The 16336-nt window shown below is 35.2% G+C and overlaps 2 protein-coding genes across 4 annotated transcripts; both read left to right on the forward strand.

The window, feature by feature from the left end:
* The first annotated feature begins 2693 nt into the window (after positions 1–2693).
* Positions 2694–3497, forward strand: LOC145131279 (uncharacterized). Its single transcript, XM_079065993.1, has 2 exons — positions 2694–3279; positions 3349–3497. Exons 1-2 carry the CDS (start codon positions 2694–2696, stop codon positions 3495–3497), a joined length of 735 nt encoding a protein of 244 aa, XP_078922119.1.
* A 7625-nt stretch (positions 3498–11122) lies between these two features.
* LOC145134889 (annexin D4-like) lies at positions 11123–13551 on the forward strand. Of its 3 annotated transcripts, none has more exons than XM_079069700.1 (5): positions 11123–11245; positions 11506–11583; positions 11657–11845; positions 12503–12718; positions 12806–13551. In XM_079069700.1, exons 3-5 carry the CDS (start codon positions 11843–11845, stop codon positions 13325–13327), a joined length of 741 nt encoding a protein of 246 aa, XP_078925826.1. In that variant the 5' UTR covers positions 11123–11245; positions 11506–11583; positions 11657–11842; the 3' UTR covers positions 13328–13551. The 3 variants fall into 3 exon arrangements, with proteins under 3 accessions (XP_078925826.1, XP_078925825.1, XP_078925824.1); XM_079069699.1 differs by having other exon boundaries at positions 12528–12718; XM_079069698.1 differs by lacking the exons at positions 11123–11245; positions 11506–11583; positions 11657–11845 and adding an exon at positions 12193–12420.
* The last annotated feature ends 2785 nt before the right edge of the window (positions 13552–16336 follow it).

Here is a 16336-nt window from a genome sequence, read left to right on the forward strand (position 1 = left end):
ATTACATAACACATACATTTAAAAAGGGTATATTTATACAAAGGATATTTTCATTAAGCAAGGTACGGCCATACGGTACCAATTTTTCATTACACTACACGTAAATTCATTAATGACTTCTGTGAGACATTCGATTCAATTTACAAATAAGTCCTGTATTATAACCAGAGTCTCCTCGAGGGAGAGCGTGATACTTGTGTATAGATCTATATTGGGTCTGACAAACCCACACCTTAGCTGCATGCAACAGCTAGACCGACAGGTCTGGGGTGACAAATGTCATAACATTTCTGACGCCTGAAGAACGTCGTTTCAGGCCAACTAGGTCATAGCATGGCTATAATAACTCACATGTGGTATTAACAAACATAGAATTTACGGGGATTTCATTAAAATTAAACGAGTTTATGTCGATTTAAACTTACATTATTTATTATAAGTAAGAAAAGTTACTTATACATTTCGGTCTTTGGATTTAAGACTACATTTACACATTAAGGAAAATATTGGATTTTTCTAAAACAAATACTACTTTTACAAACGAAAGGCTTTTAATAATACCAAACAAAAGCTTATGAACTCACCAACCTTTGTGTTGACACTTTTTCAAACAACTTGTATTCTCAGGAAATCATTAAACAGGTAACCAAGTGCTTTTGAGGATGGGACGCTTAGGCGTCTACTATTTCATATTTTGTCAACATATTGTAATTGATTCGTAAACATGTAATTCATACAATGATGTAATTTTTTCAATTATATATATGTTGGTTGTGTTTGCTTGAATTACTATTACAATTGTTGTTATGATACTATACATGAAGTCCTCCACCCCCGGACATTTCCGCCATCCTTGGTTTGGGGGTGTGACAATGTCGATACGGTAAACTAAATTTTATTTTTTGAAAATATTATCGTTATTGTCGTTATGTTTTTGTATTCTTATTTCTAAACAAAAAATATTTCTTTTTTATCCTTATACAGGTCCTATTTCCGATTCATTCAGCCCCTAATCACTGGTTATTTGGGGAACTACGATTGGCGAATATGGAAGTCCATATTTCTGACAGTCTCGGTAGAGTGGCTTATGAAAAATTCAACTCTGATGGAACCTTTACCAAATTTGAGGCTCGAGTGGCAGATTATTTAGACAAGATTAGATATTGGGCCCGGAGGAACATGCCAAGGATTCCATTGAATATGCAATTCATATTCGAAACAAATGTTCCCCAACAAAGTAGCCATTTGGGAGATTGCGGTGTTTTTGTTTGTATGTTTATGGAACAATTAGTTTCAGGCCAACCAATACGTGAACTTATTGACCCAAGGAACGCAGCTTTAGAGTTTCGCCAACGGATGGCAAAAATTTATTGGGGGTCGAGTCTTGGTCCTATGTAGTTGGATTATATATTTTTTATATGTAATTGTATGTTGGATTTAATGACCTAGTAATAACTTAAATACTTACAACATAAGAACGACACCACCATTTGTTTTAAAGTAACAAGTACAATGCTCTAAGCATAACAACAAATACAACAATTTATTGATGTAACAACCTAAAAACTATCAAAACAATACTAAAAAGCTTACAACTTGTAAATAATAATTGCCAAAAACAACACCCAACTACAAACCAAGGCTATCTTTAACTGCTTATTTTCTGATTGAAAGAGCTTGTTACTGTTAGCTATTTTAGCTATTATGATAGATGATTGGTCCTTCTCTTCATCAACCCAACTGATAAACCCGCATTTTGGTCCCTGTAAATTTAAACATTGACAATAAGAATTGTTGCTATATTAATGATTAGGGTGTAAATATGAATGAGGTTAAGAACATGATACCATATATGGGCAAGCGTAAAATAATCTTCCTGGGTTTTTAGTTGTACCCGAAATCCTAATGATACGTTCACCTCCTCAATTACAGTATGCCATTCGCCTTTTTTAGTCTATCTAATATGAATTAATTTCACATATAAATTTAATGGAGTTACATTACACCCATTTATAGAAGAAAATTTATTACAAACAAGTATCTTTGACTATGAAATGAACTGGTTTGACTACGAATTTATAAAGTTGATCTATGAACTGCATACAAGTACATTGTCTTGTCTTGTCGGTTAGTGATGTTTGACTATGAAATGCACTGGTTTGACTACGAAATTAAAAGGTTGAACTATGAACTGCATACAAGTACATTGTCTTGTCTTGTCGGTCAGTGATGTTTGACTATGAAATGAACTGGTTTGACTACGAATTTAAAAAGTTGAACTATGAAATATGAACTGTAGAGAAACACCAATTTGTATATAATTAAAATTGTATTTGTGTGATGATTATAATACACTTTCATTGCTTGTGAAAATAAGTACTTACACCGAAAGAAGCTTTACTCAGCTACCATTATTCCTGCATAATCTACAAAGAACAAATCCTAATACCTTCACAGCCATCAAGAAAACGGATACCAACCGCTTTCAATTCTGTTTTGTGGCTTTAGGTTGCGTGGTATAACATATTAGTTTTATTGACTTAATTAAGATTTCTTGCTAATGTATCTCGTGTACTCTTTACTTATCACCAATTTATGTTTGTTTTTTTATGCAGATTCGTACCTTCCTTAGGTGCATGATACCGTTGATATATGTGGGTTATTTACCCCTTCTTGGGAGCTATCTGACAACAATGTACTTCGCAGTGGCTTTGGATGGAAATCATGAACCCCTACTCTTAGCAATTGGTTTGGGAACCTTAGAGTGTGAAGAATCATGGAGATGGTTCATGATGAGGTTAAAAGAGTGTTTAGGTGAGGATACAGAGGTTGGTTTCATAAGCAACCTATGTGATAAAATAGACTTTGGTGTTCAGAGTGCCTACCCGGATTCGTATCATGGATATTGTCCTAAAGATATAGGTCGAAAAATACGTGAGTCTGTTGGACATAACGATACGGAAGTCGAATCGTTGTTTTGGAAGTCATGCAATGCATATAGTGTTCATGATTTTTACTTGTGTCTGGAAAGGTTGCAAAGTGCATGTAGGAAACCACCTTTCTGCACCTTGCTTAGGAGTCCAATTTACTGGCTTGACGATATAGCAATTTCAAAATGGACACGAGCATTTTTCCCAAAAGTACGTTACAATGTTAAATCGATTGATGTCCCTGAAATGTTGCAATTTATATCCACACGTGAGTTTCCTATAACAACGATAATTGAGTTAATCAATACGTCGATACAATCAAAGTATGGTGAACGGGCTGAAGTGGCGGGTAAGGGAGATTGTTATATTTAGTTTTTTTCTTGTGTTATTATTTTTCTAAAATTATCAAATTTTCCAGGGAGGTTGTCTGGTGGGTTGACCCCTTATGTTGAGAGTAAGGTTCAAAAACGTGTCAACAAGTCTTATAATTGGATGGCAAGACGTTTGTATGGGGATACATTTGCAGTCGATGACAATTTTGCCACCAGCAAAGTACAACTTGAATGAAGGGTATGTAGTTGTGGGAAATGGCAAAAAAGCGGTATACCATGTGGCCACGCTATAGCATGTCTAAGAACCCGTACGTCTGAAGCCATTCATGAAATGGTTGATTACAAGTTCACTGCTTTCTTGTATCGACTTGCATATGGATCTGAGTTGGTGAATTCTATACCATCACATGTGCTCTGGAAAACAACAAATGAAATGGTGGTCCTGTTACCTCCCTCAATGAAGTAGTTATTCATGTAACCCATTTGTATTTTATGTCGTATTATGTATTAGTTATTCATGTACCCCGTTTGCATTTTATGTCGTATTATGTATTACTTATTCATGTACCCCATTTGCATTTTATGCCGTATTATGTATTAGTTATTTATGTACCTGTTTTGTTAATTCTTTTTTAATTGCGATTGAGGAAACAACATACATTAAAAGTAAGGGACATTTATTAAATAGTCACAAAACACACGTACAACAACAAGCAACTTAACTAACGAAAAACAATTAACTTAACCAACATGCATATTAAAAATGAGGGACATTCTTTAAAAGATTCCATGCATCTGCGTGGGTAAACTCGCTACCATCATATTCAAAACGGTATAGTTCCAAAGCCACCTGTCGCAGAATGTCTTCATCCGTATTTGCATGTTCATTATCCAACTCGTTATAAATATGTTGAAATTGTTTCACCTTTATTTTCAAATCCAGAAACTTCGCTTTGACATCTCTTCTTCTTAGATATTGAGTACGCCCCATTAAATGGTGAAACAAATGACAGACACGAGACCAAAATGATCCAGCGCGAACTTGTGGGGGACCCGGTGGAAAATCCTCCTCTACAGTTACAATCCAAGCTTGAACCAAAGCGACCTCCTCTTCGTTCCTCCATATATGTGGTACAGGTGAGTCCATAATTGCAAGGGGAGAAGTAATACGATACAATTAAAATGGATATTAACAACTATTTATAGCGACTCCTTATTTTCCCGGTGCAATGGCTTGTCAACTCAAGTAGCAGTGTATTGTGTTGTCATTCGACGAAATGACTTGTCAACTCGAACAGTGATCTGTTGTGTTATCACTTAGTACACTGCGTTCGTCAGTTAAGTTTGACTATGAATTGCAGACATATTAGAGGATTGGACTGCGATATTGTGTATAAACTACTATAAATTGACATTAAGTTAAATAAGTAGTTTACTAAACGATGTTACAGCTGTTCATATATTATTTTTGAAATTTTACTCTCTTTGTTTCAATCAAAATGAGTTCTATACCATGGAGCAATGACGAGTTCTTGGTTCTTACACGTGCTTATATTCATGTGTACGAGACCAGCAAGTTGAACGATCCAATGTTTTGGAGTCGTTTAACCAATATTTTCAACGCTGAAAACCGAATGACTACAAGAAACGATCGTGACGAACTAGACATCTTAGCAAGATGGTATGAAATGAAAACCGAAGTTCTATTATTCAACGATGTTTATACCAAAATTGATGACAACCGTTTAATTGCTACTGAGGAGGTCATCTTGGAAGCTGCTAAGGAGGAATACAAGTCATTAAGTGACGGGTTGGAATTCCAGTTTGAAGCCCCTTGGAATATTTTGAAATATATCCCGTTTATTTAAAATCTATTTCAGTTTATTAGGTGAGTACTAGGTTATTTTCATGTATTACATATATATTCGATGCATCTTCTATGTTTAATTTTAATTAATAAATGCCCATTCCATTAGTTTTCACAATACATTAGAATACATTACTAACTAGAATTCCATGAACCATTACAAACATTACAACAATTACATTAAAAACAACGACATACTACAAACAAAGAATTAAAATAAAAAACAAGTCCATGGGTTATTATTAACGGAAATTAGAGTGGTCTACATGAAATACTGATTATTTTTTACAACCTTCCAAACTTCCTCATATTCGAAGTCTCTGCCGTCACGCTCACAGATGTAAAAATCTGTAACAACTTCCAAGAACTCTTCTTCGTCCCGACAACGAAGTTTGGTACTTTTCGCATAATTACACGCTCGATTGAACCATGTCACTTCTTCCTTTACATCCATCCATTTAGTAACAACATCTGATTGTTCTCGTTGTTGTCCTTCTCCCATCTCATGGTTGAACAAAGCTGTTATGCGAGTTCATTCATCACCTACTAGGCAATGCGGGGGAGCAAGTAACGATACACCATCCTTAACACTTAGCCAACATCGTGTAAGAACCAACACCTCGTTTGTCGTCCATGGCCTTTCAGAATTGGAACCAGGTACTTCATTCGAAGAACTTGCTGCATTCGACGACATTTCTAAATATGAGAGTTCGTTTCATTTAGGTGATTTGGGTGTTTGGTTTTTAGATCTTAAACATCTATTTATATTAATAAATTTAGGACTATGAATTACAACTTTGACTATGAAATGGTTGCATTTGGACTACGATTTGCAGCTTTCTGCAGTGACTTATCATGTCAAACAGTCATTTATGTCTTGTCGCTTAAGAGTTTGACTACGATTTGCAGGTTACTGCAGTGACTTGTCATTAATGTCTAGTCATTTCAAAGTTGGACTATGAATTAGAACTCTGACTACGAAATGGTAGCATTTAGACTAGTATGTATAAATACCACTTATAGCACCAGTTTATTATAATGTCGACTTTATTATGAGTTCCTCACACAAATTCGAAGTTTGCTCATGCAACGAAGTAGATTGTTACTACTGTGATTCATTCGACCCTTTTTTTACACCCTCTTCAGCCGGGCCATATATGTCAGATGAAAATTTTGAAGAATTGAAGAAGGCTGAAGAACAACAAGAAGAGGACAAAGAGTCATCCCAACTTCTCACTCAACGTGGTAATGATATTGCATCGGAATGCAAACAAGCTCAAGAATGGATAGACCTCAATAAAAACAAAATCAAAGAGCATGAAGATTGGATAAAAAAGACTAAGAAGGCAATCAAAACGACTGAAAAATGGCTTGCTGAGAAGGACGAGCAGTTGATACACATTATGGTGCAAAAGGATCGTTTGGAAGACAAAATGAGAATTAGGGATGACTATATAACAATGGAGAAAGAGAAGTACCTATTGCAGTTCCCTGAGTTTAAAAATTAGTTACAAAATTGTTGTAATATTATCATGATACAGATTAGGTTGCAAAAGGATCGTTTGTTGTTTTTTTTAAATAACATGTTGTAATTGTTATAATCTGCAAACTAAATTTTATAATATAAAAGCTTCATTAATTGTTATAATCTACAAACTAAACTAAAATATGAAAGCATAGCAATGTCTTGTAAGATTTAATAAAAAAATTACAATACATAATAAGTTAACAACTCTTCATTTCAAGGTTGTTTTATATCAAAATCAGTGTCATAGGTTTGTGAGCAACTCGCTAAACCACCAATATTAAATGTCATTTCTGCAGTAGAAATTGTGCGACGTGCTCCACTACCGGACGCCCTTCCAGTACAATTGTTTCTCGTGTGTCCTAGTTGACCACATGTAGAACACTCTTTTCTAATTGGACCCTCACCTTGGGATGGAATGCGGTCTGTGTTTCTTGGCCTGCCTGGCTGACGTTTATCCATTATAGGTGGCTTAACAATCATCAAATCATCGGGGATATCCCATTCGGATGGCTTTGGCATAGGATTTATTGATTCCTCATACGTTTTCCTCAGTGTTTTGGTAAAGTAAGCATTTAATGCATACCTCGAGCAGTCTTGGTAATTGTTCACTGTTAAACATCTTATGACATGACCACAAGGTATCCCATCAAGTTGTCAATGCCTACATGTACATGTCATATGTTGGAAATCAACAATCACATTTTGTGCCCCCTTTTTGACCTCGCATTTCGTATTTGAGATCATGCGAACATCCCACTTAGTAAAAGTTTTTTTGTTTTCTTTTACAATTTCATTGGCCCAAGGGGTAAGTATTGTTGTTGCTTCCGCTAAAAAAACAGGCAAAATGAAGAAGTTAAGATCAATAACATTAAATTAATAAAACATTAATATTAAAAATTAACTTAATACCTGCAAAGTTACGTCTTTGAAACCACCATTGTTGCATTGTTGCACGAAAAAAATCGATCAACATAAGTATCGGCACCTTACGTGCGTGTCTAGATAATGCATTTATAAACTCCGCATTGTTGGACGACATAAGATTGTATCGGTTCCCTTTAAAATGTGCTCTTGACCAAGTTTCTGGATTTATACTTTTTAAGTACTCCCATACCGGTTCTTTTGTCTTTTTCATAACATCCATGGCAGCGTCAAAAGCATCAACTGTGTACGCCCTACAAGCCTCCCAAAAAATTCCTTTAACTGTGTTACTCTTCCCGAATCTAGATACTATGTTGAAATACAAATGGACACCACATATTCCATGATGAGCGTGAGGAAAAATGTTGGCAACGGATGTTGCTATAGATGGAGACCTATCAGATATAATTGTAAGCTCCTGCATATTTCCTATGCAATCACGTAGTTTTTGAAAAAACCATGTCCAAGAATCGGTACACTCATTTTTGCATATACCATATGCAACCGGTAATATTTGGTTTTGTCCGTCCTTAGTAACTGCAAGTAACATTGTACCTTTGAACTCGCCCTTTAGGTGGGCTCCATCTACTACTAGGGTCGGTTTACAAAATTTGACAAAAGCGCGTACCTACAATACATTGTATATCTATTCAAATACACCAAAATAAAAATGAAAAAATTAATAAAATATTATAATACTAACCGAGCAACCGAGTGCGACGTACAAAAACTCAAAGCGATCATCACCATCTGTTTTAATATGTGTCACCGTACCCGGATTATGTTTGACCAAATTGTGACAATAAGCCGGAAGTTTGGTAAAAGAATCCTCTTTCGTACCCCTTAACAACAACAATGCATATTGTTTCGCACGCCATGTCTGATGGTATGAGATATTGATATTCAATTGAGCATTCATATCATTAATAATATATTTTCCCCGATAAACTCTACTATAGTCTTCAGCCAAAACATCAGCAAGATATTCACCCAAAACATATTTGTTTGCTTGTCGATGATTAGGTTGCAAAATTGTTGAAGAACATGTGTGTACATCAACAAATTTATTCACTTGGAAAAGTCCATCAGAATTTTTAATTGCTTTTGCTCTTAGTAACCAAAAACAATTTATCGAAACACACACAGCTTCATACCTTGATTTGGTGGATCTACTTGTCCACGTCTGAAAACCTTCTCGAAGACATTTTTTACCAATACACCGCTTTAAAAGTTCTTTGTTCTTAAATATACTCTCACATTCAATCTTTTGAAGAGTCATGTCTACCATCTGTGTTGTGATATCTTCATTAATATCAACTGGGCATGCTGGTACAGGGGGCATACCGTAAAAAAGGTTATCGGGAAACTTAGCTTTAACTTCATCACCCAACTCATCTCTATCTGAATTGCTTTGTAGGTCGGTTATATCTAAACGTACATCAGCAACATCAACATAATCCCCGTAAACATGCTTTTTTTCATTTTTTTGACTCGAATTTTTTTTCTTTTTACTTTTATCTACTACACACCTATTCATAACTTTAACTTCTTGTTCGGCAACATCATCACAACGACCACCCACATCATTAAGATATGTACCAACATCATCATCACCAACATACTTGTAATTCTCAGGATCCACATAGTTAATAGGTGAATAACTAACATTAACATTTTCAGCAACACTGTGAAACTGAGGTACACTAGGAGTATTGAAAGTACCTATCAGATCGTTGCTCCCTTTATAGCTGCATAAATTACCAACCGGCTGATTTCCACTGTGACCAGCCTCATTAACCTCATCTCCTTCATCAACCACCACAAACACTTTGACAGCCCTTTCTCCACTGCATTTGATTACATTTATCAACATTCTAACATCCATGTCTTCAACTATAGCTATATAATAATTCAATTCAGGATGATGGAAACGAAGACTAATTCTATATTTGTCTAAACAAACTAATTTTGCTTCTCACCAAAGTTACAAAATCACTATAACTAATATACTCAGAAAATATCAAAGCGAATTCAGAAATACCTCCCTGTGGACATACGTATTCCAGATTTGTTTCAATAACTTGTCATCTCCCACCGGTTACAAGACAAACCAAATATTCAATCATTTTTTTAGAGAGATTTTAGAGAAATTTCCTAAACAAATAACAACTAAACTGATAATTTTCTACAAAAGTTTATATATAGTAACATTATTTCGTAGTCAAACCAATTGATTTCATAGTCAAATTAAAAAAAAATTAAAAAAATTAAAAAAAAACGTAAATTCGCAGATGGAATACAGAGAAATCGCAGATGGACACAGTCCATCTGCGATTTTAAGCCTGAAATGCCCTATATATACAAAAAAAAATTCAATCCACCTGCGAATGTACAAGTGGCTAAAGCACACTTGTGCTTTAGCCACTTGTACATTCGCAGATGGAATGTGCAAATCGCAGATGGACCATTCCCATCTGCGATTTTCGTAGCCATTTTTGCAAATTCGATTTTTTTGGCTATTTTCCGCAAAGTGATTAGGATAATTGGCTATTTTTGTCATTTTCTCTATATAAAAGCACATTGACTTTAGGAATAGTAATCTTTTTAGTTTTAGATTTTTGACACTAAACTTTGACCATTTTGTCACTTTTAGTCCCTTTCGTTCACTTTTTGGCAATTTTCCTTTTCCCCTAATTTATAGAATTTTGCCACAACTTTTCTGGGTTTAAGACATTTGCCTCATAATTTTTGAAATTTTACACTTTGGTCCCTTATTATCTTAAACATTTTGGGATTAAAATTTTTGCCACAGCTTTTTGGTTATTTTGACAATTTTGGCCCTTGCAATAAAAACTTTTGTATTTTGATAAAAAAAAAAAAAACACACAAAAAAAAAATTTAGATTTTGCCACAGATTTTTAAGCACTTTGACACTTTTAGTCTTTATTGTAAAAAATTATATAGTTGGCCCTTGCAATCAAAATTTTTATAATTTTGTAAAAAAAAACAAAAAACCTTTAGATTTTTGCCATAATTTTTTAGCAACTTTGACACTTTTAGTCCTTATTATAAAAAAATTATACATTTTGGCACGAAATACACAAAAAAAACATTTAGGTTTTTGCCACAATTCTTTAGCCACTTTGACAGTCTTGATCTTTACAGTCAAAACTTTTACATTTTTACATAAAAAACACAAAAAAAACATCCCGGGGCGAAGCCCGGGTTTCTTCCTAGTTAGAATAAAAACATAAATTAAAAATTGACTGGATTTGAGATTGTCATACTATGTCATTGGATCGATAGTGGAGATAGATGTGACAATAAAGGAACACTACTATTTTGGTTTCTTTGAGTTTTTTTTATTGTTGCGACAAAAAAAAAAGACGACACTGCTGTAGGAGGATGAGAGTTTAATTATAGGTAAAAACATACAACAAATCTAACAAAAAAAAAAATTGTACATGGAGTTAATTCAACGTAGTCTTTTTACAAAGGTTAAAAGGAGGGCCAAACTTGCAAGATAATAAAACTAGAAAACAACACATGTATGAAAATGCAAAATTAGACCGTAAAATGTAGTTTTCAGTATTTTAGGGTTATTCAATTTGCGCAGCAGCCGCCGCTTGACTCGTGAAATCAGGAACTTTTCCCACTACCTTCGCAGGTAAATTTAATGTCTGAATTTGTAATTGTGATTGATTTTGAGTTGATAACTAAGCTAATACATCGAAGATAGTGTCTTAATTGCGACGACTTGACTTGTTGATGTAGTCTATCTATTTCAAATACTTTTATTTGTTGGGTTAGAACTTTGAAGCTGCATACATGTTATGCATTGTTAAATTTTGTAATACGCTAGTTGAAAATCTGTTAAATGTTTAATCCTTCCACTACATTCCATTCTTACTTCTCTCTATCTCTCAGCAATGGCAAGATCTGTGGACGGACCTGGAAAGATTAGTTTTGAGCAGCTGCATTCAGGGATTAAAGTGGCTTGTTCAGGTTTGGTTTCGCCATTCATTGTGATGGTATTCAGTCTCGTTTTAATGTATTACTAATAATTAATCTATAACAGGATCAGGAGTAGAGGAAAAAACCTTGGTGCATTTGTTTGGAAATTTGGATAAAGATGCCGTCGAAGCATTTAAGGGTTCAATTCCACGCTTTATCGAGGAGGGAGACCTCCGGTATTACGAGAGGTTGGGGGGCCAAAGCAAGTGAATGAGAACGACTGACGTGAAGATACAGAAAAGAAGAGCGCATGGTAAATCCAACGTTCTTCCCATAACAGAATTTCAATCACCTGTTTATTCATAAAACTTGAGAGTACTCTACCGACTATTTAAGAAACTTAATTGTAACAAGGTACATATGTTTGACATCACCTTTACTTCAAGCTTGGTGAAAGAAGACGATTTTATATGCTTTTGTACACTTTCCCCATAAATGGCCTGATAGACTTTTTGAACGATGTCCAGATCCTTGTATACCCTGGTGCAGAGAACCTCGATGAAAACATGTTTCGGCACACAACCTTCATGGAGTGCAGATCTCATCAAGCGGGCATCCCTGATATAAGGATGTTCTGTCCACATTTTTTTCATCTATCTTTTACAGAAGGCCATAAAAATGTGGACATAACATCCTTATATCAGGGATGCCGGCTTGATGAGATCTGCACTCCATGAAGGTTGTGTGCCGAAACATGTTTTCATCGAGGTTCTCTGCACCAGGGTATACAAGGATCTGGACATCGTTCAAAAAGTCTATCAGGCCATTTATGGGGAAAGTGTACAAGAGCATATAAAATCGCCTTCTTTCACCAAGCTTGAAGTAAAGGTGATGTCAAACATATGTACCTTGTTACAATTAAGTTTCTTAAATAGTCGGTAGAGTACTCTCAAGTTTTATGAATAAACAGGTGATTGAAATTCTGTTATGGGAAGAACGTTGGATTTATCATACAAAGGAAGAACAAGCTAAACAGGATGCGGATCTACTTCATCATGTATTGACTAATGATCACGGCCCTGATGGTATGCATGTAGCGGCCATGATAGCGAGGGAACCTATAGCCCACCTCCAGTCTGTGCTCAAGCACTTCAAAACAAAGTCGGGTGGAATATCTATCTACGATGTAAGTTTGCAAGAACTTTGATAATTGAGTTAGAAACATAGAATTCAAATATATATTGTTTAATCTTTATATTATTTTATTTTGAAGCATGTGGAGATGCTTCAGAAACACAAACTCCTGCGCGTTATTTTTCAGTGTTTACTTGATCCCATATCCTACTTCACTGAGGTTCTTGATACCTCTTTAAAAGATAAAGAGCATGATTTTCATGACAAAGACGCGCTCATGCGGGTGATTGTCACGCGAGCAGGCAGAGATCTGAAATTAATAAAAGAAGCATATTTCACTCGTAAAGGGAAAAAATTGATTGACGTGATTGGCGATTCAACAAAAGGACACTATAAGCACTTCGTGTCAGATTTGTTTCGAAGGTTGGAAGTTGATGAGAAGGAGAAGGAGAGGGAGGAGAAGAGGAAGAAGAAGAAGGAGGAGAAGAAGGAGGAGAAGGAGGAGAAGAAGAAGAAGAAGAGGGAGGAGGAGAAGGAGGAGGAGGAGGAGAAGAAGAAGCGGGAGAGGGAGGAGGAGAAGAAGAAGAAGAAGGAGGGAGGAGAAGAAGAAGAGGAAGAAGAAGGAGAAGAAGAAGGAGGAGGAGGAGAAGATGAAGGATAAGATGTAATGATGATGATGATGCTGCTGATGATGAACAGATGATTTTGTTTATCTTCTATTTTGTATTTATATATACTTTGTCAAAGGTATCGGAAGCTCATAGTTAATCCTTTTTTTTTTTTTTTTCTAATTTAGTTGAAACAATCTCTAAATATAGTTTAATATTATTTAGTAAAAACTTTTTATCAAATATATATTTTAATAAAATTTAGTTGAAACAATAACCTCCAAATATTTTTTATATCTTCTATATATTTACCCCTGAAAGATATAGCATCCAAATATCAAGCAATATCCTAACTAGGTAACTGCTTGGACTATTCCAATACTAGGCACATGCTACAAGGCAGCATAAGAGTACCCTACTATTTTTTGCTTGAATATACTTTTAATTAAAAATCAGTAAGCATACAAATGAACATAGTAAAACTCGAAGTACATTACTATTTCACACAGTTTTTCATCTTCTGTCATCCTAACTTCATCTGCTACTCTCCTTGTCATTGTTATCATGTGAAAAGTTAACATAGGTCAACATATACCCTTTGGGTATTTTGGTCAATTTTTAAAATAACAAAATTCATCCACACTTCAAGGTTGCTTTGTTTAGTACCGAAATTCTTCATGCTATATGGTTTTAATCTTAATCAAGAGTTCATGTTTCAAAAATTGACCTTAAAAGACAATCACCATACAACGAGCGATGACACATACTCTAGGTAGGAAGGGAATGTTCCCGGTTTGACATTTACTTAACAAAGCATCAGGTATGATTATTGTAGTGAAAAATGCAAACTAAAATGTGGGATCAAGTTATGTGAAAGCTATGCAGAAAATAAGGACCAATATGCAACACTAAAAATTTGATTTATTACCTAATTTTAACATTTGTTTATCATCATTTAATTCTAACATTAATCTATCAGTCAATTTCTCATTAGGGCTCAAATGACTGGATTCTAACAAGTACCAACTACTAAACATTTTAAATCATTGTTGTAGACAATAAGACAAAAACTTGACATGGCAAATGGTGTGAGGCCTAACCTACAGTTATAGTAAAGCCTTGATAAGGTTGTATATTGATGTCAAAATTTTAATCAAAGTTTATTGAAGAAAGTAGGTATTTGATATATCCCGCCGGTTTGGTAGGGTCTATCAAAGGCGTCATTAGATGGAGTATTTAGGAAAATTTATTTAGATTAGGAAATGTATCTTATTTATATTAAAGAAATAAGGAAAGTTTATTGATTAGGAAAGATATTTCTGGTTACATTAGGAAATTAGGAAAGTTTATCCATGTTGGTAGGTATTCGATCCAACACCTATGGGATCGTTCGCGTAGAGTTGGATGTCGCCAACATCCCAACATCAAGGAGGCGACACTCACCAGAAAAGTGAATGCACAACAATTTTCAGAATTATTCTTGGCCATTAATCATCTAGTTGTGACAGTCGGAGGACAAGAAATCCAGCAAGAGTGGCGGCGAGTTCGATCTTGAGTTCGGGTCGTTTAAAAGGAACCCAAAAGACGACAAGGTTCATAGAGGAGGAAATTCAGCCACTGATTTTCGTGAACTCAAGGCTCCAACTTTCAAGGGGGAAAATGGATTTACAAGGTGGAGAGATTTTTCAAAATCCAGATCATTGGGGGAGCGGGACCAGCTGAGGGCGGCAACCATTTGTTTGTATGGAACAACATTATCATAGTATTGTTGGTGCCTGTTTCGTTCTTGGAACGGGTTAAAAGAATGCCTACGCGAATGGTTCCGGCCAGCAGGAGAAGGAAGCTTGTATGAACAATTTCTAGCCATTCAACATGAAGGAGAGGTACGCAACTCTGTAAGCCAATTCGAAAGCATGGTCTGCCAACTGGGGGAATTAACGAAAAGGATATTAGAAGGCACGTTTATTAATAGACTGAAGCCTGAGATACGATATGATGTTCGGATTTTACAACCCGAAAATCTAACCAGAGCCATGAAAATTGCAGTCATGGTGGACGAGAACAAGTTCATGGTGGGAGTACCCGAGACGGGTAGTGGGACGACTCAGTTTGCCAACAACATGTCAAACCGGTCAAGTTCTACCTCAAGCAACACAGTAGCAGTGACCTTGAACAGCAAAATCAGCAGCATCGGCTTCACAAGCTTAATATGATCATTCAAATGGTTAACAAAAGTTGAATTTGCAGAAAAAAATGTCAAAAGGGCTGTGTTTTCATTATGATGGTAAGTTTGGACCTGGGCACCGTTTCCCAAGCTAAACTTTACAAGTATTGATCGTAGATGAGGACGAGAAAACGAGGAGGGCAAACAGGATCATGCTCAACACAACTTGGTTGAGGTATCACTAAACTCCGTCAATGGTCTCACTCCACCACAAACGATGAAGGTTAAAGGCGACATTGGAGGAATTCAAGTGCTGGTATTAATCGATAGTGACACAGCTCATAAATATCATTATACTTATAATGAGGAATTCAAGTCCTTGTATTAATCCTCATTATAAGTATAATGATATTTATAAAGTAACTAAACCTTTTACATTATTCCTCATTATGTGTCTCTATTCTACCGGTTAATTGATATGAATACATATTCATTAAGAGTCTAGATAATAATACATATTCTCCATCTCGTTCTTTAGAACACCATCTATTTGATTTTTATAGAGGGGATAAAGAGTTTATTATACAAAGTATGTAAAAAAAGGAGATTCTATTTTCTCTTCTTTTTTATTTCTTCTCTGGTTAGAATCTAGGAATTTCAATTCATTTAAAACTTAAAGTCCTTTTCTATGACAACCCGAAATTTAGGGCTAAAATTATAACCGTCCGTTTAACCGTGAATCTCATGTTAATCCGAATTACTGAGTTTTAGTGTATCTTCAGAAGGACAAGTAAGTTCATTCTAACTATAATGATACTAGATGATTATTGCTTAAACATAAATTTGGGTATAAGAACTTCATCTCCGTGTATACTTTGAATATCATGAAATGATAGTA

This window comes from Lactuca virosa, chromosome 8 (assembly GCF_052849685.1).
Source record: "Lactuca virosa cultivar CGN04683 chromosome 8, Lactuca_virosa_CGN04683_v6, whole genome shotgun sequence".
Lineage (NCBI taxonomy): Eukaryota > Viridiplantae > Streptophyta > Magnoliopsida > Asterales > Asteraceae > Lactuca > Lactuca virosa.

What these genes read in the sequence shown, in the direction of transcription:
- LOC145131279 (XM_079065993.1), top strand. Translation starts at nt 2,694, where the DNA reads ATGTACTTCGCAGTGGCTTTGGATGGAAATCATGAACCCCTACTCTTA. An exon ending in TGAACGGGCTGAAGTGGCGG is followed by an intron (nt 3,280 to 3,348) that starts GTAAGGGAGATT and finishes CAAATTTTCCAG; the next exon opens with GGAGGTTGTCTGGTGGGTTG.
- LOC145134889 (XM_079069698.1), top strand. Translation starts at nt 12,250, where the DNA reads ATGAGATCTGCACTCCATGAAGGTTGTGTGCCGAAACATGTTTTCATC. An exon ending in TCACCAAGCTTGAAGTAAAG is followed by an intron (nt 12,421 to 12,502) that starts GTGATGTCAAAC and finishes ATGAATAAACAG; the next exon opens with GTGATTGAAATTCTGTTATG. An exon ending in GTGGAATATCTATCTACGAT is followed by an intron (nt 12,719 to 12,805) that starts GTAAGTTTGCAA and finishes TTTATTTTGAAG; the next exon opens with CATGTGGAGATGCTTCAGAA.